Source organism: Paecilomyces variotii (genome assembly GCF_004022145.1).
Source record: "Paecilomyces variotii strain CBS 101075 chromosome Unknown C8Q69scaffold_3, whole genome shotgun sequence".
Lineage (NCBI taxonomy): Eukaryota > Fungi > Ascomycota > Eurotiomycetes > Eurotiales > Thermoascaceae > Paecilomyces > Paecilomyces variotii.
This window is the reverse complement of record NW_021167142.1, coordinates 256,110-281,729: the sequence shown is the minus strand read 5'-3', so window position 1 is coordinate 281,729 and position 25,620 is coordinate 256,110. Positions and strand designations below refer to the sequence as shown.

Below are 25,620 nucleotides of genomic sequence, written 5' to 3'. Positions count from 1 at the left end.
ATCGACTGGCAGAAAGCCATCATTAACTAACTACATAATCTAATCAGGCAAATCCCCGACGCCATGGCGCGCTACTGTCTTTGCTGGTCGCAAAAAGTATGAGAGAAAATACCTCTCCGCCGCTCCATCCTGAGGCTGAGTAACACGATGCAACGGAGACTGCAGTTGATAGTTCGATAGGCGCTGCAGCGAGTTGCCCCCGTGCACCAAAGCGCAGCCAGGTTGGGGAGGCGGGATAAACACCCATTCGTTCTCAGGCGTGGGGAGACAGATCTGTAGGCCCCATTTGTCATAGAACAGAATCGTCAAGGTGCCACTATCGGTGTGTTTGTTTTCTTGCACCTCACTGGCCCTTTCTAGTGATGGCTCCGCGACGAGTTTGAATCCAGTCTCACTCGGCTCCCCGTCCTGATGGTAGTCCTCCAGGGGAAGGGTAAGCATGTCTGCAAGACATGACAAAAGCGTATGCGCTGCGGAGTGGCATTCATTGTGAAATGTGTTCAGCAGGGATGCCTCTTCCCCCAGCAGCTCAGGCAGGTGGAGAGTTCCTTGCTTCATTTCATCGTATGATATCTAATTCTCATTCTCGTTAGCCCTTGGACTCCATCGCTCCGATCTGGAAGGAACAATATACCTCAAACGACTCGTCGCTCTCGCAGAATTTATACCTAATGATTTCATGTCGGTTAACCTATCATCCTACAAATCCGGTTGGCGAAACAGAAGATAGCAGGGCAATACCCTCGATCACAGGAGGCCGGCTGATCCTTTCGGACATCCTTCACCTTCATTTCCCTCGGTTGCGCGAAATAGCGGCGCGCCAGCTGATAGATGTCCTCAGTTTGCGCCGCCAGGTTATTCGTAGCTGCGTGATTGCGAAAATCGAGATAGAAGAATCCTGGAGATTGCGCGGCTTGCAGGAGCCTCTGCGCTTCAGCGTGGTCCTTCGTATTGAGCCGCTCCAGATCAATGGTCACAGGGGGGGTCGACCGGTCGTCGTCTGTTCGAGTCATCTTGGGGCCAAACGACCTGGTTCGAGGTGTGTATCTCGTCTATGTAGTAAGGTTTGAAACCTACAGATGAATGGAAAGGATTTCTGTGCAGGAGGATGAGACAGGCCCTCCGGCTTGATGGAGATATAAGTACGCGGTTTCACAGACTATACACTCCTCTAGGACCGTATTGGCTGGCATTTTCATTTGCACGCTACGAAGTAATACTTCCCCTCATCTGAAATGACAGACTAAAGAAGTACTAAGAAGCAAAATATAATACAATCATAGAGTAGGATGAGTAAAATAGAACAAAGGTGTGTATGGCGCAGTCTAGTCTTCGTCAGCTCCGTCATGCAGCTATTTTAGCGACTGGTATACGCAGATTGCGCGTTTGAACGGCCTGTCCAGAACACTCTTCATGGGTCTAGATAATGTATCCTCAGCCGTCAAATGGCTAGGGGTTATATTGGTCGACTAGCTATGGTCCAGTATCAGAGGATCCTTTCGAAACGTAAATCCATGAGAAAGTAGCGGGTCTGTCACAAAGAACACCATGTTACCACCAGTATATCAGACAGCATGTTGATCAGGCCTGTTCTACAGTGGCTGCTGGAACAGGCCAATCTTCAGGGTATCCGCGCAGGTCTGACTCGCGCCACTCCGGGCTGCTTTCATAGATCTGCCGCAAAGGCTCCAGCACCTCGATAAGGCCAGATGCCACGGCGGCCTTCAATGAGTCAGGAGGAATGCGGTGCGCCCTATAGTCCTGCTCGAGGTCTTCATACGACCGGTAGTGCTGATGCTCCTCACAGCCACCGTCTCCATCTCGTCGAACGGAGACACTGAAAAGGGTTCCGGGTTGAACGTCCAGACCATTGAAGGGGGCCTGTCCACCTTCACGGTGGCCGCTCACCTCATCAGCCGTGTCCAATTCACCGGAAAGAGCCTGAGGGAAATCCGCCAGATGTAGCTCCCTGAGCGGCATCAAAATATGTTGCACAATGGGTAGGATAGCGTTGCCCTCGACTACGCCGATGGGGCATGCAGCTCCAGCGATCTTTTCTTGGATCGTATTCGCATCATCGAGGAACATGATTTTCGTATGAGCCGCATAGGATGAGGACATTTTGTCCCCAGTCAGACCAGGTAACATTTCATTCAGGACATGGGCCCGTTTGGGATACCCAAGCCGAGGAAGAAACTCCTCGCCGAACTCAAAGATGCCGCGCTGTGGTTTTGGCATCAGTTAGCTAGCCATTGTCCAATTTCCAAGTCAGGCTACCTACCTGGTCCTTTCCGCCCAGCTGCACATCCACTGCTGAGTGCACCTCGGCCAATTCTTGAAGGATTGGCGTGAGGAGGGGGCTTAGCATGGTCGAAGATCCGACCTCCGCGCCTGTTCTCCGAACATCATGCAGGGAAGACAAGGCGCAAAGCTTCCAGAAGTCCACCGAAAATGAATAGGTTCCCTGATATGTGGACGCTTGCACAATTTGAACCTTCGACAGGGGAATCCCCACTACTTTCAAGGCAGCCGTGATCAAAGCCTGATAGTACGCAGTGCGGTGAAGGACTTGTTCCCAGGGAATTTTGTAGTTCACAAGGAACGCGTACGTGTCGGTGAGTTCCACGATGACCTGGAAAGGGTCAGCTCCTCGCGGCCTTGAGTTGGAGGAGGGGATTTACCTCGCCACCCGCTCGAATGAAATCAGCAAACTTGAGCAATGGGATCAAGTATCCAATGTGTGCTATCGTTCGTCAAGTCAACTCTCAGACTGGAATCCATATCGACACCCGCGGACACTCACGCTTTCCTGTTGGCGCCGTGACTGATTCATGTGGCACAGTGGTCAGTGACATAGATACCTAGGGAGAAGTCGGGCCTGGGGGCTCTCAATATACTCCATTGATATTTGACTACTTCTCGCCTGCTGAGGACAGCATGCAACTGCTGTACAGTCGTCTCAGTTTGAACCTCCAGCCGACGGGTCACCAGAGCATATTTCTGCTCAATCTCTAGAGATGTGGACATGATAGGTAGTGAAAGGGCAAATATAAAGAGGAAGGGAACTAAGCATCCAAATGGACCACATATCCAACTGCGTAAGCTTCATAGTTATATATATGTGATTAGAGTAGTACTCTCACCCTGACCTTATCAGATTACCTGCCAGACCAGGGGTGGTCTTCCAACACGCAGTTAATATGACCCCCAGGGCCCATATGGTCTCGAAACGATCTATCAACAACCAGCGCCCCTCCCCCCCTGCGTCTCTCTATACCATGCGTCTATCTGCCGACCTTTCCTCCCTCGACTTAGTACATAGAAATGCCAGCTCTTTCTGTGATACCTTCGACGTCTGAAGTTTTATACTGCATGTTAGATTTCAAGATAGGTCAAGTTGGCAGTTAATAATTTGTTGACTACCTAGATAACCAGGTACTTAGCTAGGATTAGTTAGTAGGCGGTGATGCAGATGGAAACCAACTTAACTAACTGATAGTTAGAAGCACTGCCGTTAATAAGCTGACAGAGGCGAGATAAGAAAATGCTGGCTTCAAAAGAAGGGCTTTTTTTACCTGCAGGTTGCTAGACTATTCTCAGCTCACTCCTTTGGAACACTGCGACACAGTATTGTAACCCTGGCTGCAGCTTATAAGTTAATAGTGCTTATAACTGACGCGCCAGTAAGTACACGCGGGGTATGGTTATTTAGAGACTTGGGAGAAACCGGAGAAGAAAGGCTCGTTATCAAGGCTCTTCCTCTAATCCAAATACTAGTCTTCTTGACACATCGCCATGGTGCTTGGGGCCCGCCCCGCAGAAGACAGGTGGCTATGGACATCGAGATGCGGAATTCTACCATAATCCTGCCTATTATTATGCACAGCTATCCTATTTCTGATTGGCCAAATTCGTTTTATGATTGCTCTGTCAGGGACAGGGGTTGAATCACGTGACCCTTTCCCAATTACTCTCAAAGCAACAGATCGCTAGATCCCCTGATGAGAACACATGCCCGTCGATATGCCCAAGACACGACGACTCCTTAGAGGCCAAGAGATAACTTACTCTGTTGCCAAGGAACTAGAATCAAATGTTCTTCATCGATTGACATACTATGAACAGCAGAACCGTTTCTTTACTCATCTTAGCGAACGGCGCGAATGGATAAGAACCATTGTTGCTCACCATCTGGGTCTAAAATCATCTGCCAAATGTCATGTAGGAGAAATGCAAGACTGGCGACATGGCAGCTTTAATGTCTGTATCCCCGTGATAGTGGATGATTGGAATGGAAGTCGTGTCCTCGTCCGGTTTCCTCTTCCATACCGCGTGGGTGAAGCTTTTAACCCTGGCAATAGCGATGAGAAAATTCGATGCGAGGCAGGGGCCTATGCGTGGCTTCAAGAGAACTGTTCAGATGTGCCAATTGCGAAATTGTATGGCTTCGCATTGTCTTCTGGCGAAACTGTGGGGAACCGAAAGCACCCCGTTGTCTCGTTATCTCGTGCTAACTGCGTCCAGTTCACTCGATTCGAATACTTACCAAGATTTGCTCGATATTTTCATATCTTACGTTGCCGGCTTCTGTCGTGGCTAGGATATCCGACACCTTCGAGCTACGTACGTCACCAGTACACTGATCAGCTTTCAAGTGATGTAGGAGGTACTGGCTATCTTCTGTTGGAGTATATTGAGGAGACCCAAGGGAAAATGCTCTCAGAAACATGGATAGATGGCTATCATAATGCCAAGCTGCGAGCAAACTTCTTCCGTGGCCTTTCTCGAATCCTTTTAAGCATTTCCCGGATTCCCTTGCCCAAAATCGGTTCTTTCATAATCGATAGCAATGGATTCTTATGTCTATCGAATCGACCACTTTCGGCTGAGATCCATCAGCTGGAGAATGAGAACATCCCGACAGAAATGCCTCGCAACTACACATATTCGACTGTTGATTCCTACGTTCTGGACGAGCTATCAATTCATGACAGTCGATTTCGAAATCAACCCAACGCCGTGAATGACCTGGGAGACTGCGCCTATCAACTTGCCGCACTAAGTGCAATGCGAACAGTCTTCCCACCATTTTTCAGGAGAGATTTTCGTCGCGGCCCGTTCACATTTCACCTGACGGACCTTCACCAGAGTAACATATTCGTGGATTCTGAATGGAATATAACTTGTCTCGTTGATTTGGAGTGGGCTTGCTCCAGACCAATCGAAATGCTGATGCCCCCTCACTGGCTGACAAACAAGGGTATAGATCAGCTGGAGACGTCAGAATACGATTCTATCCGGACAGAGTTTATGGACATACTCACCGAGGAAGAAAAGGAGCATAAACTCGAACTCGCTACATCGAGAGAATCTCATAATGCAGAACTATCTCTGTATCTTTCAGATATAATGAACCGAACTTGGGAGACAGGTACTTTTTGGTACACGCTTGCGCTTTCTAGCCCTTCTGGGCTTTTCAGAATTTTTGACGAGCATATTCGACCTCTGTTTTGCTCCAAATACGGCGAAGAATTCAATCTAGTCATGCCATTCCTTTGGGAGAAAGATATTGCTTATGTTGTTCGAAGCAAAATCTGTGACAAGAAACAGTATGATGACGAGCTCCGGGAAGCATTTGAAGACTAGTTTTGTCACAAGACCGGACGTCTCATGGATTCTAATTACTATATTTTCTCCTTCTGATCTTTTTTCCCTCTATCCCTTCAAATTGATCTTTCACGGATCCATTGACCAACGCTAATCTGGCAATATCTGTGACTAGGTCTCCTGCAGACAATCCGCGAAATCTCACAGCAATCGGCTCCAGACAAGTCGAACTCCTCCAACTGCTGATTGATTACATTGAAGAGGCTTCTACACCCGTCTAGCAACGTCTCGAGCCACTATTGCAAGACGGAAAGATTACCTGTAATCTTTTGCCCGCACTGTTTAAGCCCAGTATTTTGCTGTACACCAGATGCTTCAGTAGCGAGAAACCACAAGGTGTGATCTTTGATGCTGGCGAGGAAGCCACGCAGAAGGGTGCGACCTTTTTTAAGTGGCCAAACAGGAGAGGAGTTGTACTCACTTCCTATTTAAAAAGCCAATATCACTTCGTATATTCAACTATGGACCCAAGTCTAGTGGCAATGTTTATATAGAGAGAGATCTGAAATACACGGGCACCACGTTATTCAGCTTTCTGTACTCGTGCAATCGGCATCCATCATCACAAAAATGCAACTACTGTCTCGGGGGACTCGAGCTAGCCCGTCATTGAGATTGTCGGTAAGGACAAAGATCCAAACAATACGTAGTGGTATATAGCAAGCAAGTAGCGACCACCACCTTATAGTAAGGGTGCCTCTTAACTCGAAAATACCGCTTCTTAGGCCGGGAACAAATTATTCCGTGAGATATGAGGCCCCTCATTCATCGTGTTGTAGTTTGGAGACCCCAGTCCCCGCTTCGTACAGTCCAAAAAATTCTCCGGGATCAGATCTCGAATTTTCCCGAAGTACTTGACTAGAGTATATTTCTATTTATCCGGAAGAAAAGTGATAGATAACCACATGCATCGCAGCTCTAAGTAACGTGAGCCACTCATTTGGTATGTTAATCTGTTCCTGAGAAATGATCTCTGCAATTCTCACAATGCTCGCCGTCAGTGCCACTGCACTGGGGGCTAACAGCACTTACATCAATCCCATCCTACCGGGCTTCCATCCTGACCCCAGTTGTATCTTCGTGCCATCATGGGACAAGACTTACTTCTGCGCTTCGAGCAGTTTCAATGCCTTCCCAGGGATACCGATCCATGCCTCGCGGGACCTGCAAAATTGGAAACTCATCGGTAATGCCATCTCTCGCCCAGAAATGCTGCCTGCATTGGCCACAACAAATCGGAGTACAAGCGGAATCTGGGCGCCAACTCTACGGTATCGTGAAGAGAAGGGCCAAGGGAGATTTTGTATCAGTACGACTCTAGTATTTGATGATTTGCCAAAGGACAATGTTTCAAGATGGGATAACTTCGTGATCGCCACCGATAATCCTTATAACTCGACTAGCTGGACGGATCCAGTACATTTCGAATTTGGCGGGTACGACACATCCCTCTTCTGGGATGATGATGATGATGGGCAAGTATACGTCGTAGGAAGCCACGAGTACAGTGTCTGGCCGGGTATCCAACTCGCGACGATAGATCTACAGAACGGCAAAACAGGCCCATGGTCGAACCCATGGAATGGCACTGGTGCACTCGCGCCAGAAGGGCCACATATCTACAAGAAAGATGGCTTCTACTATCTCATGCTAGCAGAAGGCGGAACTGGACTTGGTCATATGGTTACTATGGCGCGTTCCCAGCATGGAATTCAAGGTCCATATGTACCCGCACCGCACAATCCTCTTTTGACCAACGCAAACACGAGATCTTTCTTCCAGACCGTTGGCCATGCGGACCTGTTTCAAGATGTTCGTGGAAACTGGTGGGCTGTTGCATTATCCACTCGTTCGGGACCCGAGTTTCTGAATTACCCGATGGGGAGAGAAACTGTCTTGACTCCTGTCACTTGGGATCGAGGTGAATGGCCAATATTCACCAATGTCAGTGGAATAGAGAATGGATGGGATCTTCCACCACGGGCACTGGTCCCACATGGTGAAGGCCCATATGTTGATTCTCCCGATCATCTCACTTTCCCTCCAGGCTCTTCGATCCCAGAACATCTGGTACACTGGCGCCTCCCAACACCAGATACTTATCTTGTCTCTCCACCCGGGTATGACAATTCACTCGTTCTACGCTCCTCTATCTTGAACCTAACAGCCTATGATGGGTACTATACCGGGGGACTAGGTCAAACTTTCATCGGACGACGTCAAACAGATAATCTATTCACGTACACATTAGACGTGAACGCATCTAGCCTCCGCGAAGAAGAAGACGAAGTAGGCGTATCTGTATTCCTAGTGCAGCGCTATCATTTCGAGTTGGGAATTGTCCTTCTCTCTTCTTCTTCTTCTTCTTCGTCGTCGTCGTCGTCGAAGAATTCAACAATCCCAACGCCTCACTTCCGCTTCCGTGGAATATCCAACACTTCTATTCCAGACACCATCGTCCCTTTCCCATCATACATGTCTCTCGACACGGCTATAACAATGGAAATCAAAGCTTTTAATTGGACGCACTATTCCTTCTCCGCGGGGCCTCGCGATCAGAGACATCTCATGCAGACGTATGGATACGCGAGAGGTTCGCAGATGAGTTGGGGGTTTACGGGGACGCTCGTGGGGCCGTATGCCACTACGAATGGGAGGAATGGGAGTGTTAATGGGGAGTTTAGTGTTGCTGTTAGTAATTGGACGTATACACCGCAGGGTCAGATTATTAATTAGCATTGCGATGGTATACTTTGTCTTCGGGATCCTTTTTTGGATAATGAGGATCGGTTAGTTTACTAAGTACTGGGCTGCAGAAGGATACCAAGTACGAAAAGGCTACAAGCATGCTTTCTTTTTTCACTCACTCAGTATACTGACTCCCTACATCGTATTATCGTCACCTTAGAGTGTGGACGGAATTTTGACGGGTCACGTTTTACTTGGAATAGTTCCATTGCTACACAGACATTGGCTAGGTCGTCGTGATCAACGTGGAAGTGACCGATCAACTGCATCACTACTACTAAGACACACATCACCGCTCCATCGATGTCGAGCTGAATAAAGTAGAAAGAATCTGTCAAACAAGGAATTCACGCAGGTACCCGGACATGGCCATTAGCTGTTTCCAGCATAGACAGGGCCATCGTCCGATTCCAAGAGCTTCACGCCCCTTTCGGAAATAGGATACAGTCGTAAAAAGCAAGAGACTACGCAGAGGCATCGCATACATAGATCCGCTGAGACGTGCAGGTTGGCATCTTAGTGCCTACTTGGGTTGCTGGGAATTAAGCCATCCGAACGCAGAAGCGCCTCCAACTGGGTTAAGAGATCGAGTTTTCGTCGGCCATGGTCCATCTCCGGACTTGGTACTGGCCGACCGACTCGGGGTCGGTTGGAAAATCTCGGGCGAGCCAGCAGATGCCGGCTGGCTTGGTCGACGATTTTCAGGAGGATTGGGATTCGTATTCTCAGAGCTAGAGCCCGCGGTAGGCGTGGATACAGCACGGTTCGAAGAAGAAGATTTAGAAGGCCGCAGAACTTTCATTGCGCGGCCACGCGTTGACTTGGACATTCCGATAGCATTAGCGTCTGTCTTTGAGTCACGTCTCCAAGAACTCCAGACGCTTGTATTCTCTGGTCTGCACTGCGCATCGAGCGAGGAGTCATTCCCTGCGGCAGACTTTGGATGCGTCTGTTGCAGGCTTGCGTCTTCTGGCGGCTCATGCGAATGTGAAGAACTAGATTTGGGGCCAACCTCATAGGTCTCTTTCGAAACCGGTGCTATTGCTGCTTCAGACAAGTTCTCCTGCAGTGTAGCCGAAGCAGGACGGCTAACCGCTCCCACTACACTCCCATTGGCATGGTAGTGCCCATTCGTGTCACGTCGTCCTGCGCCCTCATGCCAAGATTTGTCCGCGACAGTTGTCAAACAATTGAAAACTGAATCATTCTCAGGCCTAACAAGAGGGATAGATATCTTGTTCCTTTCGTCATCCACCATGAGGATCTTGTCCTGAGAGAACATGATATCAGCATTGTGGGAACGAAGGATGTCGCTTCCGAGAAAGATCTGGATTCCTTTGTCGGTGGGGTCGATCTCGCGGATAAGGAAGCGAATTGTCAAGGATGGAAGCTGCGGAGTAGGGCTACCAGCACGAGAGGATGTCTGATGAACACTGGCTTCCGGAAGATATACTGGCAGTTTTATGCAACGTAGGTCGCCATCTTGGATGATGAGATCCTCCAGGCCGAGCCTCTCGATCATGGGATAACAAAGAAAGGAAGTATATGATCCAGAGCAAACAGCGGCATAGAGCAGAGAATCATTGGAAAAGTTTGTTGTTAGCCAGCAGCGGATGATGCAAGGCACAGGGCCCAGTATGAAAAGCCCGGGGGGAGGTGTCATAGCAGTCGAAGGGGACCCGCTTGCGGAACCCATCAGCCTGCTGGTATCGAGGCCAAGACTGTTGGTTCTGGCTGAATGATGTGACTGACCAGATGAGCTCTGTCTGCCGTCTGACCTATGCGATAAGGATCGTTCGGTCAGAGGATGGCCGCTCATGCCACTGCTCGTCCTCAAGGGAAGCTCGCTACTCGATCGATTCACCTGCCCATAGTATCCATGTATGGCACTCTCATCGAATCGAACACTGTTCGCTCTTGAGGCTCCTCTTCTAGGTTCATCCTCCCCATCCAATGCCATAGCGCTGACGAGACCTGGCTGGTGTCCTTGATCGAAGCCGCGAAACGCTTCAGCAGCTGGGTTGAAAGGAGTTTCAACTTTTATTCCGTTAGCCAGAGTCCTGCGGCCTTGAAGTAAGTTGAAAGAAGTGCTTACCGGGAGGTATGACGCCCGCAACGCTGCTCGGGAAAGGAGACAAAGGACCCCAGACACTTTTCAATCTCGCATCGTCCTCCTTGCGGCGTTCCAATCTGGCAATCCGCTCCCCGTGTTCGATTTGCGTAGCGTAGAGATCCTTGACTTCCTCAAATACGCGCCAGATGTCTTCCCGCGACGCAAAAGGGTACTGAGCATCCATAGCGGGTAACAGCCAACAACAAATCTTCCCCTCACGGCAGACAGCTTTCTGCCAGGCACAGCCACGCAGTCAGGACTCAGAAGTTGCCGTGTTAGGAAGAAGTGATGAGCTTCAGACCTGTTCCCAACAGCCTGTAGTATACCTGGAATGGCCCCGCGGTCCTATCCTTGCAATCCCGTGCGTCCCTGATATCCTCCTCCCACCTTCTCTGCGAGACGGCCTCACGGCCGTCCACCCAATCCCGTACTGATTCTCAAGTATCCAAATCGATGTTTAACATAAAACGTGTCCTATGCACTTATTAAACACAAATAGGTGCCCGGTGGCAGCTAAGGTCGAAGAGGAGTGTAGCGAGTGAGCGGAAGGGGTGGAAGTCGCCCGGTGTGCAGTCCGATGTGTTTCGATTTGTAAACCAGTGATACCGTTGGCTGATTGTCGATATGGATGATACGGTAATCGTACGTAGCAGACACTAGAAGAACTCTGCTCAAAGGGATGGTACTAGATCGACGACTTTTGTGTACAGAACTGACTGATAGTACGAGCTGTTCCGGGGAGACGCGAAGTGGCGACCGATCCTAATTACCCGGGAGTTCGTTTGGTGACTCGCTGAGAGGTTTAAAAGCAGTGTGAAGGACGGATCCAAGTGTTCAAGTGTTTGCGGGAAAGGGCAGAGGTGGTGATTATAATTGCGAGACTTCAAGTTAGCCAAGCCGTCGAGAGACCTGGGGTTGCGGAGGGGAGAGTTTGAGCTTGGGGTCTTTGTCTCATTCGGATCTAGACCGCTTGCCACTGGTACCTGTTCAACCCACGACATAAGTTACAAGCAAAAGAAAGAGGCTTTAACAACTTTCCGGCCCCCTTATTTAGATACTTATATGGCTAATTTACACCTGCGGTGGCCTTTTTTTCAAAAAACCCAAAGGCTTTTCCCCAGCTTTTACTTACGCCCCTAAAGTCCCAGGTTACCGCCATCCGTCCCCGCCAAACGAAGAAAGCCTCCCAAAATGTCCCCATAAGGCTCCTCATTTTGGGGCCTGTTCCCATCCAGGGAAAACCATGGGGAGTTGCTCCGGATCCTGATCGGGGTATGCCGTCCGAATAACATTTAGCACCTCATTATACATGATTTTGTAACCTTCCGGTGTGAAATGCAAGCCTGTCAAGTAATATGAGTTAGCTGTGCAAGAGATAACCCGTCGGATCAGGACCAACCATCTGATAGCAAACTTGCGAGGATTTCGTTATTCGGGAGATCCCTGGATCCAACTAACGGTTGTCCTTCCTGCCAACCAGCAGCTTTCATGAATGCGGTCCAAATATCGACCACTGGTATACCAAGAGAGGAACCGACTTCACGACAAGCATCTGCGTAGAGTTTTGTATTTCCCGCAGTTCTGCTCGGGCTCGAGAATCCTTTCCGCGCATCGAAGCCTACCAGTTGGTGTTCATTAATAGGCGGTGCTGTGAGCAGCAAGATCTTTGGGGCCTGAGCTACGGTCGCAGGATGCTTTATGATCGCCTTCAGATTTTCCTTGTACTTTTCAAGTGGCACATGTTGAGCGAAGTTTGGCAAAACCGCATCATTGGCACCAAAGAAAATTGTCTGGGCCAGTCAGTGTACGCTCAGATTACACTACAAAGAGTGCAAGGATGGGGTTTACCATAAGTCGAACGCGCACTATCTGGGGTGCTGGGAAGAATTTAGGAAAGACTTTGATGGCATGCGCGGTAGTGTATCCTCTTGAGTAGAGTCAGTCTGATGATGGTAAAAACACGACGGGGATAGAGAAAGGTATACCTGAACCCTCGGTTGACGACATCGAGGCGTCTGCTATAGGCTTTTGTAGGTATTAGCCTCAGCGCACATATTCACATCTGGAAAGGGTAATCAAAAAGGGATAGTATATAGCTTTCTTTCAAGATCGCATGCATGTTCATACTCGGAGAAAAAGGGCATTGGGGGGGCTAAGACATGACGACGCAGATTCCCTGCATTCGTACTTACAATTTTGCAAGGCTGGGTGGAATCCAAACCCCTGCTCCTGATTACAAGAGAACTCAGTCAGGGAGTCCCCAAAGAGGATAAACTGGTCGTAAGGAAGACACGACACAGACTTCTCCAAATCACCTAGGACGGGCTCGTCGGTCGACATCCTCTCTGCAGAAGATGTGCTAGCGTCCCAAAAAATCTCTCTGAGAAAAAAAGGAAATGATAGCAAGAACAATCTATACAGAAAATTCGATTATACGATAGCCCGTCCCCCGCGCGGATTAATATATTGAATTTCCCCAGGGACGGGAGTCTTACATCAGATGCCTGAGCTCTCTCCAACTTCCCAATTGTTGGAGTGGGGGGCTCTTTCGTCCCAAGGTTTTTTTTTTCTTTTGTGGCTACGGTCGTTAGACTCATTACTGGTCAACAAGAGGCTCGTGCCGTTGCCCCGAATCTGTCACGCGTTCGGCCAGTTGCTGCTCCTTTGTTCGAAATACAATATGTTTTCTTGTCCAACATCAACCGAAGAAGCGGTCCTCTTTCAGGAGTTCTCCATGGCTTTTCTTCGGGGGTTCCCACTGGGCCTGTCATTAGTGTCCGTTGTGCCGGTCCGTTGTTTTCCAAACTGGTGCAGGTGGGAAGCGACTATAACAATTTTTGATCCACATCTAGCTTTTTTTCCCTTTTTCCTATGCTGAAAGCTGCCTATTACTATTATTGAAATGGGCTGCATTGACAATCATTACTCCTTATCAACTTGACATTGAAGTGCTATTGTCTGCAATGTAAAATTAGGCTAGTTCTGGGCTACCTGCATATTGCCCCTGTAGATTGCTACTCCAGGTAGAGGAACTATCGCATGGTAACTGCATGATCGCATGTCCTCGAGAATCCATTGCTCTCTTTTCTACTACGTTTGATCCGAGGTATACACTAGGCACAAAAGTAATACACATCAGACAATTTGGGGTAATTGATTCCAGCTGTTCATGAACTGGCTTTCGCATCAATGGCCCTTCGTGTCATGTCCCTGAGATGCTGTAATGTGTTGGGTTTCTGTTTTCTGGATACTATGTCACATATAGCAGCAATTCTGTACCGGGATTAGCACGCCAGTGCAGTCACTTCAGGAAGTTCAGATAATCGATGCCCCTATTATTCTCAATAGTATTGTTGGGGGGTTTCCCGGAGAAGAGGTTTTCGGAGAAATATGGCGATCCCTGGTGCGTCTATGCAATGTATTACTATGCATAGTCCGTAGAAGCACTATAACCAGATATCTAGACGAGGAACGGTCCAGGAAACTCCTGCATGCCCTTTATAGGAGATTTTCACACGGATCTATCGCGAGACAGCGTACGAATCGATATAGCTTTTTGCCCTTACACGTGTACTCCGTACTCCGTAGATCAAGCGACAAGCAGTGACCCACAGTTTAGCCGGATCAAAGACCACTTGATGGTCGCTGCCAAATAATAATAACTCCGCCAAGCGGTCTTTCAACGCCTGAGTGAGGCTCGAGATATTGTTAACGGCCACCAAGCGAACAGTGCTGCTGGTCTCAGCTAAGTTAGCTAACAGAGCAGCATGCTCAATTGATTGGCAGCTTCCTCTGTTCGGTGTCATTCCAAGATCTCGCGAATATTCTTTTTAGACTAGTCCTTGCATCAAGTTGTCTCTGCTGTTTTCAAGCCGCGCACTTATTAGCATAGAGTACTCCGTACCGAGGAATTTTATTTCTCTCTGTCATCTGGGTGTGCATGCAGTGGACCCTAAAAGTCGGCAACATCTGCAGAGGATCTCGCGATTCCGCTTTCGAAGCAAGCCATACATCTGAATGCGCGACGCGATAGGACTCGAAACGACTAGCATGACGCCTAAGAGACGGGCCGTCCGGTTGATCTGGGTCTCTGAGACGGCATGGACTGTAGATAACTTAGCTAGTTGGCCGATTGGTAATAATAATATGCTCCCACACACTCACGTCGACCCTGATGGCAGCCGTCCGCGCGCAATAGAAACCAACAGAAAGCCTCCATCCCTTCATCATCGTAGCCGTGGATGCGCAACGATGGCAGCCGTATGGTAGATGCAACGCGGGGTTGGACCAAGCGTGCAAGTCAGGGTTCAAACGATCGGATAGTAGTTCTAGTAGCTCGTTGCCTGTCCGAGTTTAAGGGCAATCGCGGGTCCGCCAAAAGGTCCAGCGACTTCGCCGTGTGGACAATCGCGGTCAGATGACGCCAACCCGCGCTGCTTGTCTTAGGTGCGTATGGTCATCGGGCAAGGTAAATAACTGCCTTTTCCATCCATCCGCTTAGAGATCATCCTCTTGGTTAACTGTGTCGTTATCTAGTCGCGCTGGTCTGGGATTGATCCTAGTAGGGTTGCCCCGTCTGGAGGTGTTTAGGCGGAGGATCCGGAAGAGCACCGCGTATCCCCATCCTTTTATTATTTGCAGCGGTCCGCAGACGCTCTCTTTTGTCGAGGTAATTAGATATTACTCCATCTCCTGCACTATTCTGGAGGGGCATGTCTGCCTGGAAGCACCTGCGTTGCCTCTTCAGCTTCTCCGGCGGTGGTCCATGACCACCTAGTTAACTATCTACTGTCGTTGCTAACTAACTCATGCTAGTGATCTAGAGTAGCTACGGGCTCACCGGAGCTTTGTTTGTGGTTGAATCCCTCTTACAAGATGCCGCGATCTACTACCTCTGTTCCCCAGACAGACGATGAAGAGAACGATTATAATGGAGAGCCGACACGAGGACCGATGACAGCCCCTCCGTCTCCTTCCTTGGAGCGGAGGTTGTACAGTCGATTTGCAGACTTCGATGATGCTGGCAGTCGTTCTACAGCCATACGGGAGGATGTGGATGAGACGACCAGTCTTCTTGGGAGCGGACGTCTAAATCCCCGGGGACACACGCAGCGATCGTATACCGGTCTCCCGCAAGCTCCTCGCCCGGGTTCCTTTTTCAGACATAACAGTGCTGTGGGCAGCGTTCGTCGATCGAGGAACCACAGCCGTACGAACTCTCAGGCGATACGGTTCAGTCGGAGTGGCAGTCCAGTGATGACGAGGCGGCAAAGTACCGCAGATAACTCGAAGGACCCCATGATGAGTTCCTCTTTCCTGGATGAACGGGCATGGTACGATCAGTTTACTTCGACGGACTGGGTCCACGACAGTATCTCCGACGGTATTCGTCTCCGAGAGCTCAGAAGCAGGAGAGATGTCCGTGGACGATTACTGGCCTTGTTCGATAGTGCGCAGGGTTGGATACTTGTCGCAGTGACGGGATGCATTACTGCCGCTATTGCATACTTTGTGGATGTGAATGAGAATTCCATTCATAGCCTCAAAGAAGGCTTCTGTACGTCAACATGGTTTCTTAGCAAGGCCAACTGTTGCAAGGGCGAGGAACAATGTCACGCATGGCGGTCTTGGTCCCAGATTCTAACGCCGTCGGGGGTAGAGGACCAACGAGTGGACTTCGTGATGTTCGTATTTTGGGCCACTGTACTTGCAACGGCATCATGCTGCTTGACGCTACTCACCAAGACCGTTGTTCCTTCTTCTGTCGCGCTGACGACGCTTGATGAGAATTTGGGAGCTGACTCCCGTCGGGCAAAGAACGGCGAAACAATCGACGACCCCAAGTCAAACAACAGTCCGACCAGAGCATTAACTGCCATACAAGGGCGTCCAGACATGGTCTACTATTCCGCGGCCGGCAGTGGGGTCGCGGAAGTGAAAGTCATATTGAGTGGCTTCGTTCTGCATGGCTATCTGGGATTAAAGACTTTGATCCTCAAGACGCTGGCCCTTATCCTGAGTGTCTCATCGGGTCTCAGCTTAGGAAAGGAAGGCCCTTACGTCCATATCGCCACGTGTGTGGGCAACATCTGCTGTCGCATGTTCTCGAAGTACCATCAGAATGACGGGAAGAGACGCGAGGTACTGAGTGCCAGCGCTGCCAGCGGTGTCGCTGTTGCCTTTGGTGCACCAATTGGGGGTGTCCTTTTCAGCTTGGAGGAAGTCAGGTATGCTTTTCTTGTCATCTGTTCCCCGGCTCTATACTCACAGGATGTTATAGCTATTACTTCCCCCCAAAGACATTGTTCAGAACATTCTTCTGCTGCATAGTATGTCGATGAATTCCGCGTTCCTCGTTCTGTTGACGCTAATGAAACTATAGGCCGCTGCTCTGTCTCTGAAGTTCCTTAACCCCTACGGCACGGGTAAGATCGTTCTGTTTCAAGTGCGGTATGTGTCAGACTGGGAGATGTTCGAGATGATACTCTTCATTGTTCTTGGTATCTTAGGCGGTGCCTTGGGGGCACTTTTTATCAAAGCTTCCAGTCTGTGGGCGCGTTCTTTCAGACGCATACCCATTATCAAGAAGTGGCCCGTCCTCGAGGTTGCCCTCGTTGCTCTGATCACGGGTATTACCAGCTTCTGGAATCGTTATACCAAATTAGCCGTGGCTGAGCTGCTCTTGGAACTCGCAAGTCCATGCGGCAAGAATGAAGAAGCGCGGACGGGGCTGTGCCCTGACGAGGACGGCATCATGGAGGTCGTACGATATCTACTGGTTGCATTTGTCATAAAGAGCCTGTTGACTACAGTCACATTTGGTATCAAAGTCCCAGCAGGTATCTATGTGCCGTCCATGGTTGTCGGTGGTCTTATGGGCCGTATCGTTGGCCATATTGCACAATACTTCGTTGTCAAATATCCAACCTTTTTCCTTTTTGGAGACTGTCCGAATGGTCCGGGGATGGAATCTTGTGTGACACCAGGCGTTTATGCTCTCATAGCTGCTGGTGCAACCATGTGTGGTGTAACACGGCTATCGGTCACCTTGGCTGTTATTCTGTTTGAATTGACAGGCAGCCTGGACCATGTGCTTCCTTTCTCGATTGCAGTCCTCTGCGCAAAATGGACTGCGGACGCTATTGAACCGATGAGCATCTATGTAAGATCCCCGATGTACTATTCTGGTTTCTCTGCTGACCTTGCTAGGATTTATTAACCGATATGAACGACTACCCTTTCCTGGACAACAAGATGCATCCCTTGTGTGATGCCGAACTGGGAGATATCGTGCCTCCAGTGCGACAGAGTCGTATCATCGACATCTCGAAATCTCCTCTGGTGCCCGCTCGGGAACTGAGAGAGAAGCTCGACCATCTGTTAGTGGTTGGCGAACTTGACAGCGGTCTGCCCATAGTCCGAAATGACGTGCTAGTCGGATTGATACCTGTCCCCGATCTTGAGTTTGCACTCGACAAGCTAAAGGACGAGGAAAGTGCCATGTGTATCATGTCGGCAGATACTTCGTGGGCGGCATTCGACAGTGACGATGACAACAGGCCCGGCCCTGCCGATTTCACGCCCTATATTGATCCGGTATGCTATCCTATTCCTTCTGTTTCTATGCGGAAATACATACTAAAACCTCCAGGCTCCTATTGCTCTCGATATACATTCCCCCGTCGACTTGGTTTACCAGTGCTTTGTCAAATTGGGCCTGCGCTACTTATGCGTCCTCCAGGATGGACAGTACGCCGGGCTCGTCCATAAGAAGACATTCGTCAAATTCATGAAGGAACACGAAGAGTCTTAACTGCATTTAACTCATTCGGTCTAGAAACGTGCAACATGTGAATCTTGCAACTGTTGCTTTTTGGGGGGCTAGTTTCTGTTACTGCTAGCGTGTCATTTTCTTGCTCATCGACATTATGAATGATGAATCATTTGCCATACATCGGGTCAACTTCCTCGTCTTTCTGTTATTGCATACCACTGTGGTCATTTCCTTTTCACAGGCACTTGCAGTGGCTTTTCTGTACAATTGAATTTTGTTTGATACGCCTGCGTTTCAGGATTGCGGATCCATCGTCCATCGTCCATCGATACACGACAAGCTTGATGGTAGAAGAGGGGTGTTCTTGTTTGGTTTAGCATCGTTGCATGGCGGCGGCGCGATGCGATTTTGTCATGGCATTTTCCATCTGATATCCTATCTGCTCAGCCAGTTACATGGTTTGGATTCCTGTATTAGTTTAGATGTAGCACAACCTGTTTATATACTCCCGAGTATGGTTATCAAACATCTAGTTCTAGAAGTCGCCGGAGTGTGATTCCGACTCGAGTGCGGATAGGACCAACTCTGAATTGGTGCCTTCTGTTCCTTCTGTTTCACGCTTTATGTAATGCTGGTATTCGACGAAGAGCGCCTATATCTGCGCTTTCGGGTCAAATAGCTACCCTCCTGCACAACCTGCAGGGAAGACTCTATATCCCTTCTCGTTTCCCCCGGACTATCCTATGACGTCTTCTCATAGCCGACAATCTGGATAGCAACATCTCCGTCCTCCTTCCAGTCCGGGGAGACCGTCTCGCCAACCCAGTCTGCGACCTCGTCAGTAGTGGCTTCTCTCCAGCCCTTCGCCGGCGTCATATCGTCGACAGGGAAGAATGTATCGCATTCAAACGCCTGTTCTTTGCCTTCTGGCGTGTTCCTCCTCTTCACCTTCGTCATGACCACTCTTACTTGTAGACCTTCACGGCTCAATTGCAATGAAGAAGCATAGATCTCTCCACCACCAATAACGAACACCTTTCCCAATTTTTCCTGCTGCTCGAAATCTCTATGTAGTGTCTCCAACGCAGTGTCCAGACCAGAGCAAACGATCGCATCCGTGACCGGCTCCCATTTTCTCTTCTCCTCTCCATCCTTCTGCGCTGACGCTACCGCAGCAGCCTTTTTCGCCCGCTGCGTCTCCAGATCCGCCAACACCATACTCTGCACCGGTCCCGTCGCATTTCGCGACACAACAACATTTATCCTCTTCGCTAGCGGTCGCAAATGACCCGGTAAAGAAAGATACGTCTTCCGACCCATCACGATGGCATTGGTCGTTCCCTCTCGTGGCGGACGCGCCGTGACGCGCGCGAAGAAACTCATGTCGGATTTAATCCGCGGCCAGGGAAGGGTGCCGTTGAGACCGATTCCGAGACGCGTGATTGTCTTTCCTGTCGAGGGGCATGTTGTGCGCACGGGTGTTGTTGCGACAACGAGGATGAGAGTTTGTGTTGGGGCGGCGCGCATTGTACTGGATTCTCGCGGGGATGGTATGGTGGGAGGGTTGATGGAGTTGGACATTGTGGATTAGAGAGGACTCGAGGCTCTCTTGGGATATGGATATGGAGAGGCGTCAATGGCCTCTTTAGATGTCGTTCTCGGGGAAGGAGAGAGTTGTGTGGTAAACGGACGAGAAGACAAGGGAGCGCGTCACTCGCGTTTGGTGGTTTGGCGGGGGAGGATAAAACGGGCGGACTAGATGCGTAAGGTTGAAATGCGTGTGAAGCACACATTCAGATCATTTCTTTGTATTGGACTGGGAGAGGTGGGAATTATTATCACAGGTGTCTTTCTAGGATTCAGGTTCATATTTATTTTGCGTTTTTGTGCCTTCAGTATTGTCAATAATCTACCTGGGAGCGACAAGTACAGTACATACATATATACAAACGCAGTATCCCAAATATATTTATTCAGCATACACCAGCATGAAGGGAAATAGCACAAAGCCATAGACAACCATGTAGGACGCGCACTAGCACCGTACCTAATTCCCAACCGAGTATGACAGTATTTCCCTCAAAATAGCAAAAACACAGCAAGTTGTGAGCAGTGTAATAATTTCATATATACAGCAATCAAGAAGAATCGTTTGATAGTACATTAACCCGATAGGTACTCCAACAAATTGGCAAGATGGCCGAGTTGGTCCAAGGCGTCAGGTTAAGGTCTACCTTAATACCAACTTCTCAGTTAAGTTCCTGATCAGCGTAAGCTGGCGTGGGTTCGAATCCCACTCTTGTCATGAGTTTCTTTTTGCAATTTATTTTTTTTTCTCTCCATATTGTCTTCCGTGCATTGTAGCCGATTAAAATATCAATCCGGCAAATAAACTAAACCATGCTATTATGAATGGTTCTGGAATTCTGTTTTTCTCTCACCTGCTCTAAGTGATTTACATACAATGCTGGACAATACATGCCCACAAGGAACAGAGGTATTCCTGTAAACTGTAAAACGGTTGGCACTTCCCAGAAAACGCCAAATGGGAAATACCCTCCTAATGAATGCAGAGAAAACTGCAAAATGTAAGAGGACAGTAAAACAAGAAAAAAAAAAGATGGACGGCAAATTATCAAAGGTACGATACATGGGTTCATTTGCAGCTGGAGCCTGGCGGTAAGATGCCCGTCTGGAAACCCTCGAGCCAATTAGAACTCTGAGGGTCTGCGAAACAGCTACGCGCTGGACACGCATTACCACAGCCATGTTCCAGCCTCGTGGGTAGACGAGAGAATCGGCATTTCTTTTCACTTGGGAAATTTTCAAAAAGACCAATCGCAAGCGCCAGAAAGAGACAAATAGTGAAGATATAGAAACGGTCTACGGCAGAACACTCCGTGGTTTACTTCGATGCTGGTAATGGTACCACTTCCTTATCATGTCCAGAAGAAATGGACATGTAACAACTGTGGCTGGGATCTCTCAACGAACAATCGAGGTGTTGAACATGTTCTTGATATCACGACTGCTGCGGGGAATGAATTACGACCCTTGTCGTTCCTTGATGATTAGCACATCTTTTCAATAACTGCTGCTATAAGTCTTAGAAATATCCCAGAAAGCTGTTCTGGGAGATAAACACAAAACGCCCTAGCTCCATTTTCAGCCCAGCTGAACCCAAGACGCCAGCAAGTCTAAACTCAGGAAATCACTCCGCGACCTTCAACAAACCACCTTCCTCGACAGCCTGCTTTACTGCTAGCGCATCCTTCTCTAACTGCTCTCTCCGCTTAATGTCGCGCTCGTCTTCTTCCAGCGTATCCAGCTTTCCGAATAGCCAGGTTTCTTTCATCGTACGCGTCAGTGAGAGGATATCTTCCGCAGCGCGGATCTAGCGAACGAGCGAGTTAGTAATCTATTTTCGAGACATGGAAGGAGTGTGTGGCGTGATGTGTATCAGACTTACTAGAGCCGTGGATTCGACGTCAAGCTGATATGTCTCGACGGAGGTGGCTGTGTAGCTAGTGTTCTCTACCTGTGAGGTGGGGTAAACATCAGTCAAGATTTCGACGTGCGATATGCAGTAGAGGTCATGGGAAACCTTAGGGACAGGGATGAGGAGGACAGTACGTACTGTGGCCGTGGCCATGATATTCTCAAACCGCTGCAGCAACTGCGAGATATCGGCATTGATACGATCTGTTCGTGGGTTACGTTTCGAGCATCAGCACCGTCGATCAATCACTTTCGCACCAAGATATACATATTATTTGGGAAGTTACTAACTATGTAATGACTTGACCGTTGGTTGAGACTCCATATTCTTTTGATCTGACGACGTAGCGCTTCATAGATCGATCGATAGATACTATGTAAAAGGATAGAAATTGTGGTACAGGAGGAAGCTATCTAAGGTTACTGCCGGATGGAAAGGGCGGAAAAAGCGGCGGTGAGAGCCTCGATCTTGATCGCAAATCGTATCAGTTGTCGGCCAATCACAACCACGAAGCCCAATCCAGATTCCCCACCGAGCAGATGACGCCGTCGAACCTTATATGAGATGTTGGGATCTCAGCTGGAGACCGTGCTTGGAGTAATGATGTGCCCCTCCATTCTGGCTGGAAGCGTGACTACGCAGTGAGAAGACAATATGGTAACTATTGTTGCGATTAAACGTTCAAATTAAATCAATTCAAGAAGCACTATTCTGAGGTGCTATCCATATATTCTAGCATAATCAATGCCATAGGTATCTTCAGATGTTGTTTGCGTCCAGGAAAGATCATTACCATCGGCTACCGCTAGAGCCGGAGCCAGAGCCGTACGAGTCATTGCCAGAAGAACCGTACGAATCATTACCTCCACGGCCAGAGCCGTAAGAGTCGTTGCCAGAGGAGCCATAGGAGTCATTGCCTCCACGGCCGGAGCTAGAGCCACCGTACGAGTCGTTCTTAGAAGAGCCGTATGAGTCGTTGTTAGAGGAACCGTACGAATCGTTGTTAGAGGAACCGTAGGAGTCGTTGTCATTGCCTCTACGGCTAGAGCCGTACGAGTCGTTGCTAGAGGAGCCATAGGAGTCATTGTCTCCACGGCCGGAGCCGTACGAGTCGTTCTTAGAGGAGCCGTACGAGTCGTTGTTGGAGGAACTGTACGAGTCGTTGTCATTGCCTCTACGGCCAGAGCCGTATGAGTCGTTGTTAGAGGAACCATAGGAGTCATTGTCTCCACGGCCGGAGCCGTACGAGTCGCTCTTAGAGGAGCCGTACGAGTCGTTGTTGGAGGAGCCGTACGAGTCGTTGTCGTTGCCTCTACGGCCAGAGCCGGAGCCGCCAAAGGAGTCGTTGTTAGAGGAGCCGTATGAGTCGTTGTTGGATGAACCGTACGAGTCATTGCCTCCGCGGCCAGATCCATACGAGTCGTTGTTAGAAGAACCGTACGAGTCGTTGCCTCCACGGCCGGAAGAGCCGCCGAAGGAGTTGTCATTCTTGGAGCCGTACGAATCTCCTCCAGATCCGTAGGAGTCGTTGCCAGAGGAGCCATAGGAGTCATTGCCTCCACGGCCGGAAGACTAAAGCAATCGATGTCAGCTCTGAATACACATGCAAAAGGGCAATCATTAGAGACTTACTCCGAAGCTGTCGTTACCACCGTAGCCACCGGAACCACCGGAGCTCTACTCAAGTTAGTATATGCATGTCGTTCATAGATAGGTGTTAGGGAAGCATACGTAGTCACTGTCACGGTTGAAAGACATTGTGATTGATCAGATAATGATTGTGAAAGGATTGTAGATAAGGGTTTGTAAGATTAGATTCGAGATACAGAGATGAAAAGAAAACAGAACAACAGGGACACTCGGCTGCTTTAAATACTCAGAACAGGGGAGGGGCTTCGTCGTTATTCAGCAGCCAGCTTGCATACGTAGATTCAGCTCGTGAGGGGCTTCTACACGCCACAATTGAACCATCCATGAACCGTTCCATTGACCATTGATTGTATTCAGGGGCTCTGCTCAAGCCGTCAAGCCTCAATGAGCACACCAGGAGTGGCGCAGTCCAAGCTATAGTGGTAGATTCAGAGCTATGTCTATAGAATTTGCTTTAGAAGCGTGCTCGCCCCAGCGCGGTTGCGTAAACGGATTAGCAGCATGAGCTTGCGGTGTTTTTCGGCATCTGATGATGACAATGATGGGGGTTCTAAACCCCACCGTTCCCTGTTCTCGGCCTAAACCTGCTATCGCACAAGCCACCGAATCCACAGCCACAACAACTAGACTAGATTGGTCCTCCTCAGCTCTAGTGTGTCATTGACTTTCGATACTATCGATTTTGCGACAGCACAATTTTAAGAATGGCCGAGAAGAAAGCGGAGGTTAACTTAACTTCTCCGATAGCTGATCGCACCCAATGAAGTGACCACCGAGAAAGCCGCTTCGCATGCATCAAGGTCTGGCATGGGGAGGCTCTCTATTAACCCACAGGACTTCAGTAAACAGAGGCGTGCACATCCAAAGCTCGGTAATTGCGTGATTTCATAGCACCCAACAGCGGTGAGCGGAGCCAGTATGCCCGGATGAGCAGCAAATGGCGTGCCGTATGGTATCATCGTACATATTTTGACTGTGATCGATGTCAGCCGCAAACACATTGGACAAGAAAGAATGTGTATCATACCATGAAGCGTTTGTGGAAATCAGATCGTAGCAAATCCTGCGGTACATCAGCGAGTGACATAATTAGCGTTCTGATTGACACCACTTACGTTGACGAATTCCTTGTCCCTCTTGTCTTCCGTCCCACGGGCCTGGTTCTTGAACACAACGTCGTCGTCCCATCTCCGCTTTATGTTGAAGTCTTGGGGATTGAGGAGCGGATTACCCCTAGCGATTTCGTATTCCCGCTTCTCCTCTTCTTGGGCGGCTTTTTCGCGTTCCTTTTGAGAAAGGTCAGTAGGTACTTTGAGTGTCCATGCCCGATAAGTCGTGTTTACCTCTTTTTCCTTCTGCTCGAGCCTCTCCCGCTTGATCTTTTCAAGCTCACGCATGAGTTCGGCGGCTTCATCTTCCTCATCACTGGGGCTATCAGTCTAGCTCACGTGAGACAGAGATAGATCCGAGGCTCACCTTTCCTCCTCACTACTATCGCTGTCAGATGCCTCTGAATCAGCGTCTATAGCTCGTGTTTCCTCTAATATTCGCCGCCGTTTCGCTTCAGGATCCTCTTCTTCGGTATCTCCTCCAGCAGCTGCACCTTCGAGCTGTCGCTTAACTGCGGGAGCTGTATCTGTAACATCATCTTCCGGCTTGATACCCTTCTTCTTCGCAAAATGGGCAGCCTCTGCCTTCAGCAGCTCCGCACGAAGGTCTCGAACTTCCGATTCGGTTTCTGTGCCTTGTCCAGGTTGCCTGTAGGGACATGTAAGATATGGTAACGATTCAAGGGACCTTCTCTCTACGTACCGAACTTTCAAGTGCATATACGCAGGCAGCAGGCGTTGGTGATATGCTGGCCCACGCAGGGCCTCCCGTCCTTGCGCCTATTGCTCCGTAAGCCATAATGTTCACTGTCGGGTTCGAGAATGCGTCTTACCGGATCAAACGTGGGTCTGTGTGCTGCAACAGATGAGCATATATTCGAGATAGCTGAAGACATGTAACATACCTGTAGTCATGTTGAGACACTGTAGAACGACTGTGCAAGATACCACTGAAAGTATTCTCTGGTAATAATCACGCTCAGGATCAGTCCAGGAACGCCGTGAAGTCACCTGCCGTCCTTACGGGAAGGGCTTACCGCCTACCCGATTAGTACATATA

At 49.2% G+C, this 25,620-nt stretch overlaps 11 protein-coding genes and 1 non-coding gene across 12 annotated transcripts; 4 read left to right on the top strand and 8 right to left on the bottom strand.

Moving 5' to 3' along the window:
* Positions 1-30: 30 nt before the first annotated feature.
* On the bottom strand, positions 31-760 carry C8Q69DRAFT_460544 (hypothetical protein). The gene is made up of 2 exons (XM_028630171.1): positions 635-760; positions 31-573 (listed from the first exon to the last, which is right to left on the bottom strand). Exon 2 carries the CDS (start codon positions 556-558, stop codon positions 40-42), a length of 519 nt encoding a protein of 172 aa, XP_028486264.1. The 5' UTR covers positions 559-573; positions 635-760; the 3' UTR covers positions 31-39.
* Positions 761-1,581: 821 nt separating this feature from the next.
* C8Q69DRAFT_399986 (tyrosyl-tRNA synthetase) lies at positions 1,582-3,027 on the bottom strand (the record flags this gene model as incomplete). The annotated part of the gene is made up of 5 exons (XM_028627876.1): positions 1,582-2,223; positions 2,282-2,632; positions 2,682-2,743; positions 2,804-2,824; positions 2,898-3,027. 5 exons carry the CDS (start codon positions 3,025-3,027, stop codon positions 1,582-1,584), a joined length of 1,206 nt encoding a protein of 401 aa, XP_028486263.1.
* Positions 3,028-4,023: 996 nt separating this feature from the next.
* On the top strand, positions 4,024-5,646 carry C8Q69DRAFT_485648 (hypothetical protein; the record flags this gene model as incomplete). The annotated part of the gene is made up of 2 exons (XM_028631843.1): positions 4,024-4,470; positions 4,525-5,646. 2 exons carry the CDS (start codon positions 4,024-4,026, stop codon positions 5,644-5,646), a joined length of 1,569 nt encoding a protein of 522 aa, XP_028486262.1.
* Positions 5,647-6,478: 832 nt separating this feature from the next.
* On the top strand, positions 6,479-8,468 carry C8Q69DRAFT_199155 (beta-xylosidase). The gene has a single exon (XM_028626062.1). The coding sequence runs from the start codon at positions 6,634-6,636 to the stop codon at positions 8,401-8,403; it is 1,770 nt and encodes a 589-aa protein (XP_028486261.1). The 5' UTR covers positions 6,479-6,633; the 3' UTR covers positions 8,404-8,468.
* A 470-nt stretch (positions 8,469-8,938) lies between these two features.
* C8Q69DRAFT_505504 (hypothetical protein) lies at positions 8,939-10,712 on the bottom strand (the record flags this gene model as incomplete). The annotated part of the gene is made up of 2 exons (XM_028632715.1): positions 8,939-10,452; positions 10,511-10,712. 2 exons carry the CDS (start codon positions 10,710-10,712, stop codon positions 8,939-8,941), a joined length of 1,716 nt encoding a protein of 571 aa, XP_028486260.1.
* Positions 10,713-11,491: 779 nt separating this feature from the next.
* Positions 11,492-13,218, bottom strand: C8Q69DRAFT_460523 (GDSL Lipase/Acylhydrolase family protein). The gene is made up of 5 exons (XM_028630170.1): positions 12,721-13,218; positions 12,514-12,553; positions 12,377-12,455; positions 11,928-12,318; positions 11,492-11,871 (listed from the first exon to the last, which is right to left on the bottom strand). Exons 1-5 carry the CDS (start codon positions 12,866-12,868, stop codon positions 11,738-11,740), a joined length of 792 nt encoding a protein of 263 aa, XP_028486259.1. The 5' UTR covers positions 12,869-13,218; the 3' UTR covers positions 11,492-11,737.
* Positions 13,219-15,134: 1,916 nt separating this feature from the next.
* On the top strand, positions 15,135-18,522 carry C8Q69DRAFT_199174 (chloride channel). Its single transcript, XM_028626063.1, has 5 exons — positions 15,135-16,755; positions 16,809-16,857; positions 16,911-17,690; positions 17,738-18,124; positions 18,180-18,522. The coding sequence occupies exons 1-5, from the start codon at positions 15,404-15,406 to the stop codon at positions 18,339-18,341; spliced, it is 2,730 nt and encodes a 909-aa protein (XP_028486258.1). The 5' UTR covers positions 15,135-15,403; the 3' UTR covers positions 18,342-18,522.
* A 339-nt stretch (positions 18,523-18,861) lies between these two features.
* C8Q69DRAFT_199217 (putative dihydrofolate reductase) lies at positions 18,862-20,197 on the bottom strand. The gene has a single exon (XM_028626064.1). The coding sequence runs from the start codon at positions 19,881-19,883 to the stop codon at positions 19,044-19,046; it is 840 nt and encodes a 279-aa protein (XP_028486257.1). The 5' UTR covers positions 19,884-20,197; the 3' UTR covers positions 18,862-19,043.
* A 295-nt stretch (positions 20,198-20,492) lies between these two features.
* Positions 20,493-20,607, top strand: C8Q69DRAFT_t61. Its single transcript has one exon. It is a non-coding gene; the product is annotated as a tRNA-Leu (tRNA).
* Positions 20,608-21,066: 459 nt separating this feature from the next.
* On the bottom strand, positions 21,067-22,456 carry C8Q69DRAFT_460513 (surfeit locus protein 5 subunit 22 of mediator complex-domain-containing protein). Its single transcript, XM_028630169.1, has 4 exons — positions 22,092-22,456; positions 21,940-22,004; positions 21,772-21,840; positions 21,067-21,696 (listed from the first exon to the last, which is right to left on the bottom strand). The coding sequence occupies exons 1-4, from the start codon at positions 22,123-22,125 to the stop codon at positions 21,514-21,516; spliced, it is 351 nt and encodes a 116-aa protein (XP_028486256.1). The 5' UTR covers positions 22,126-22,456; the 3' UTR covers positions 21,067-21,513.
* C8Q69DRAFT_460509 (hypothetical protein) lies at positions 22,457-23,624 on the bottom strand. The gene is made up of 3 exons (XM_028630168.1): positions 23,533-23,624; positions 23,434-23,478; positions 22,457-23,373 (listed from the first exon to the last, which is right to left on the bottom strand). Exons 1-3 carry the CDS (start codon positions 23,557-23,559, stop codon positions 22,591-22,593), a joined length of 855 nt encoding a protein of 284 aa, XP_028486255.1. The 5' UTR covers positions 23,560-23,624; the 3' UTR covers positions 22,457-22,590.
* Positions 23,625-24,402: 778 nt separating this feature from the next.
* Positions 24,403-25,572, bottom strand: C8Q69DRAFT_460502 (Pre-mRNA-splicing factor Cwf15/Cwc15). The gene is made up of 6 exons (XM_028630167.1): positions 25,466-25,572; positions 25,394-25,416; positions 25,264-25,340; positions 24,928-25,209; positions 24,795-24,876; positions 24,403-24,737 (listed from the first exon to the last, which is right to left on the bottom strand). The coding sequence occupies exons 1-6, from the start codon at positions 25,473-25,475 to the stop codon at positions 24,525-24,527; spliced, it is 687 nt and encodes a 228-aa protein (XP_028486254.1). The 5' UTR covers positions 25,476-25,572; the 3' UTR covers positions 24,403-24,524.
* Positions 25,573-25,620: the final 48 nt, after the last annotated feature.

What these genes read in the sequence shown, in the direction of transcription:
- C8Q69DRAFT_460544 (XM_028630171.1), bottom strand. Translation starts at nt 558, where the DNA reads ATGAAGCAAGGAACTCTCCACCTGCCTGAGCTGCTGGGGGAAGAGGCA.
- C8Q69DRAFT_199155 (XM_028626062.1), top strand. Translation starts at nt 6,634, where the DNA reads ATGATCTCTGCAATTCTCACAATGCTCGCCGTCAGTGCCACTGCACTG.
- C8Q69DRAFT_460523 (XM_028630170.1), bottom strand. Translation starts at nt 12,868, where the DNA reads ATGTCGACCGACGAGCCCGTCCTAGGTGATTTGGAGAAGTCTGTGTCG. An exon ending in CCACCCAGCCTTGCAAAATT is followed by an intron (nt 12,554 to 12,720) that starts GTAAGTACGAAT and finishes TACCTACAAAAG; the next exon opens with CCTATAGCAGACGCCTCGAT. An exon ending in CGCAAGTTTGCTATCAGATG is followed by an intron (nt 11,872 to 11,927) that starts GTTGGTCCTGAT and finishes ATTACTTGACAG; the next exon opens with GCTTGCATTTCACACCGGAA.
- C8Q69DRAFT_199174 (XM_028626063.1), top strand. Translation starts at nt 15,404, where the DNA reads ATGCCGCGATCTACTACCTCTGTTCCCCAGACAGACGATGAAGAGAAC. An exon ending in GAACATTCTTCTGCTGCATA is followed by an intron (nt 16,858 to 16,910) that starts GTATGTCGATGA and finishes ATGAAACTATAG; the next exon opens with GCCGCTGCTCTGTCTCTGAA. An exon ending in TTGAACCGATGAGCATCTAT is followed by an intron (nt 17,691 to 17,737) that starts GTAAGATCCCCG and finishes TGACCTTGCTAG; the next exon opens with GATTTATTAACCGATATGAA.
- C8Q69DRAFT_199217 (XM_028626064.1), bottom strand. Translation starts at nt 19,883, where the DNA reads ATGTCCAACTCCATCAACCCTCCCACCATACCATCCCCGCGAGAATCC.
- C8Q69DRAFT_460513 (XM_028630169.1), bottom strand. Translation starts at nt 22,125, where the DNA reads ATGGAGTCTCAACCAACGGTCAAGTCATTACATA. An exon ending in AACGGTCAAGTCATTACATA is followed by an intron (nt 22,005 to 22,091) that starts GTTAGTAACTTC and finishes ACCCACGAACAG; the next exon opens with ATCGTATCAATGCCGATATC. An exon ending in ACGTCGAATCCACGGCTCTA is followed by an intron (nt 21,697 to 21,771) that starts GTAAGTCTGATA and finishes CTCGTTCGCTAG; the next exon opens with ATCCGCGCTGCGGAAGATAT.
- C8Q69DRAFT_460509 (XM_028630168.1), bottom strand. Translation starts at nt 23,559, where the DNA reads ATGTCTTTCAACCGTGACAGTGACTAC. An exon ending in TCAACCGTGACAGTGACTAC is followed by an intron (nt 23,479 to 23,532) that starts GTATGCTTCCCT and finishes TAACTTGAGTAG; the next exon opens with AGCTCCGGTGGTTCCGGTGG. An exon ending in GTGGTAACGACAGCTTCGGA is followed by an intron (nt 23,374 to 23,433) that starts GTAAGTCTCTAA and finishes CGATTGCTTTAG; the next exon opens with TCTTCCGGCCGTGGAGGCAA.
- C8Q69DRAFT_460502 (XM_028630167.1), bottom strand. An exon ending in ACAGACCCACGTTTGATCCG is followed by an intron (nt 25,341 to 25,393) that starts GTAAGACGCATT and finishes ACGGAGCAATAG; the next exon opens with GCGCAAGGACGGGAGGCCCT. An exon ending in GATAGTAGTGAGGAGGAAAG is followed by an intron (nt 24,877 to 24,927) that starts GTGAGCCTCGGA and finishes TGATAGCCCCAG; the next exon opens with TGATGAGGAAGATGAAGCCG.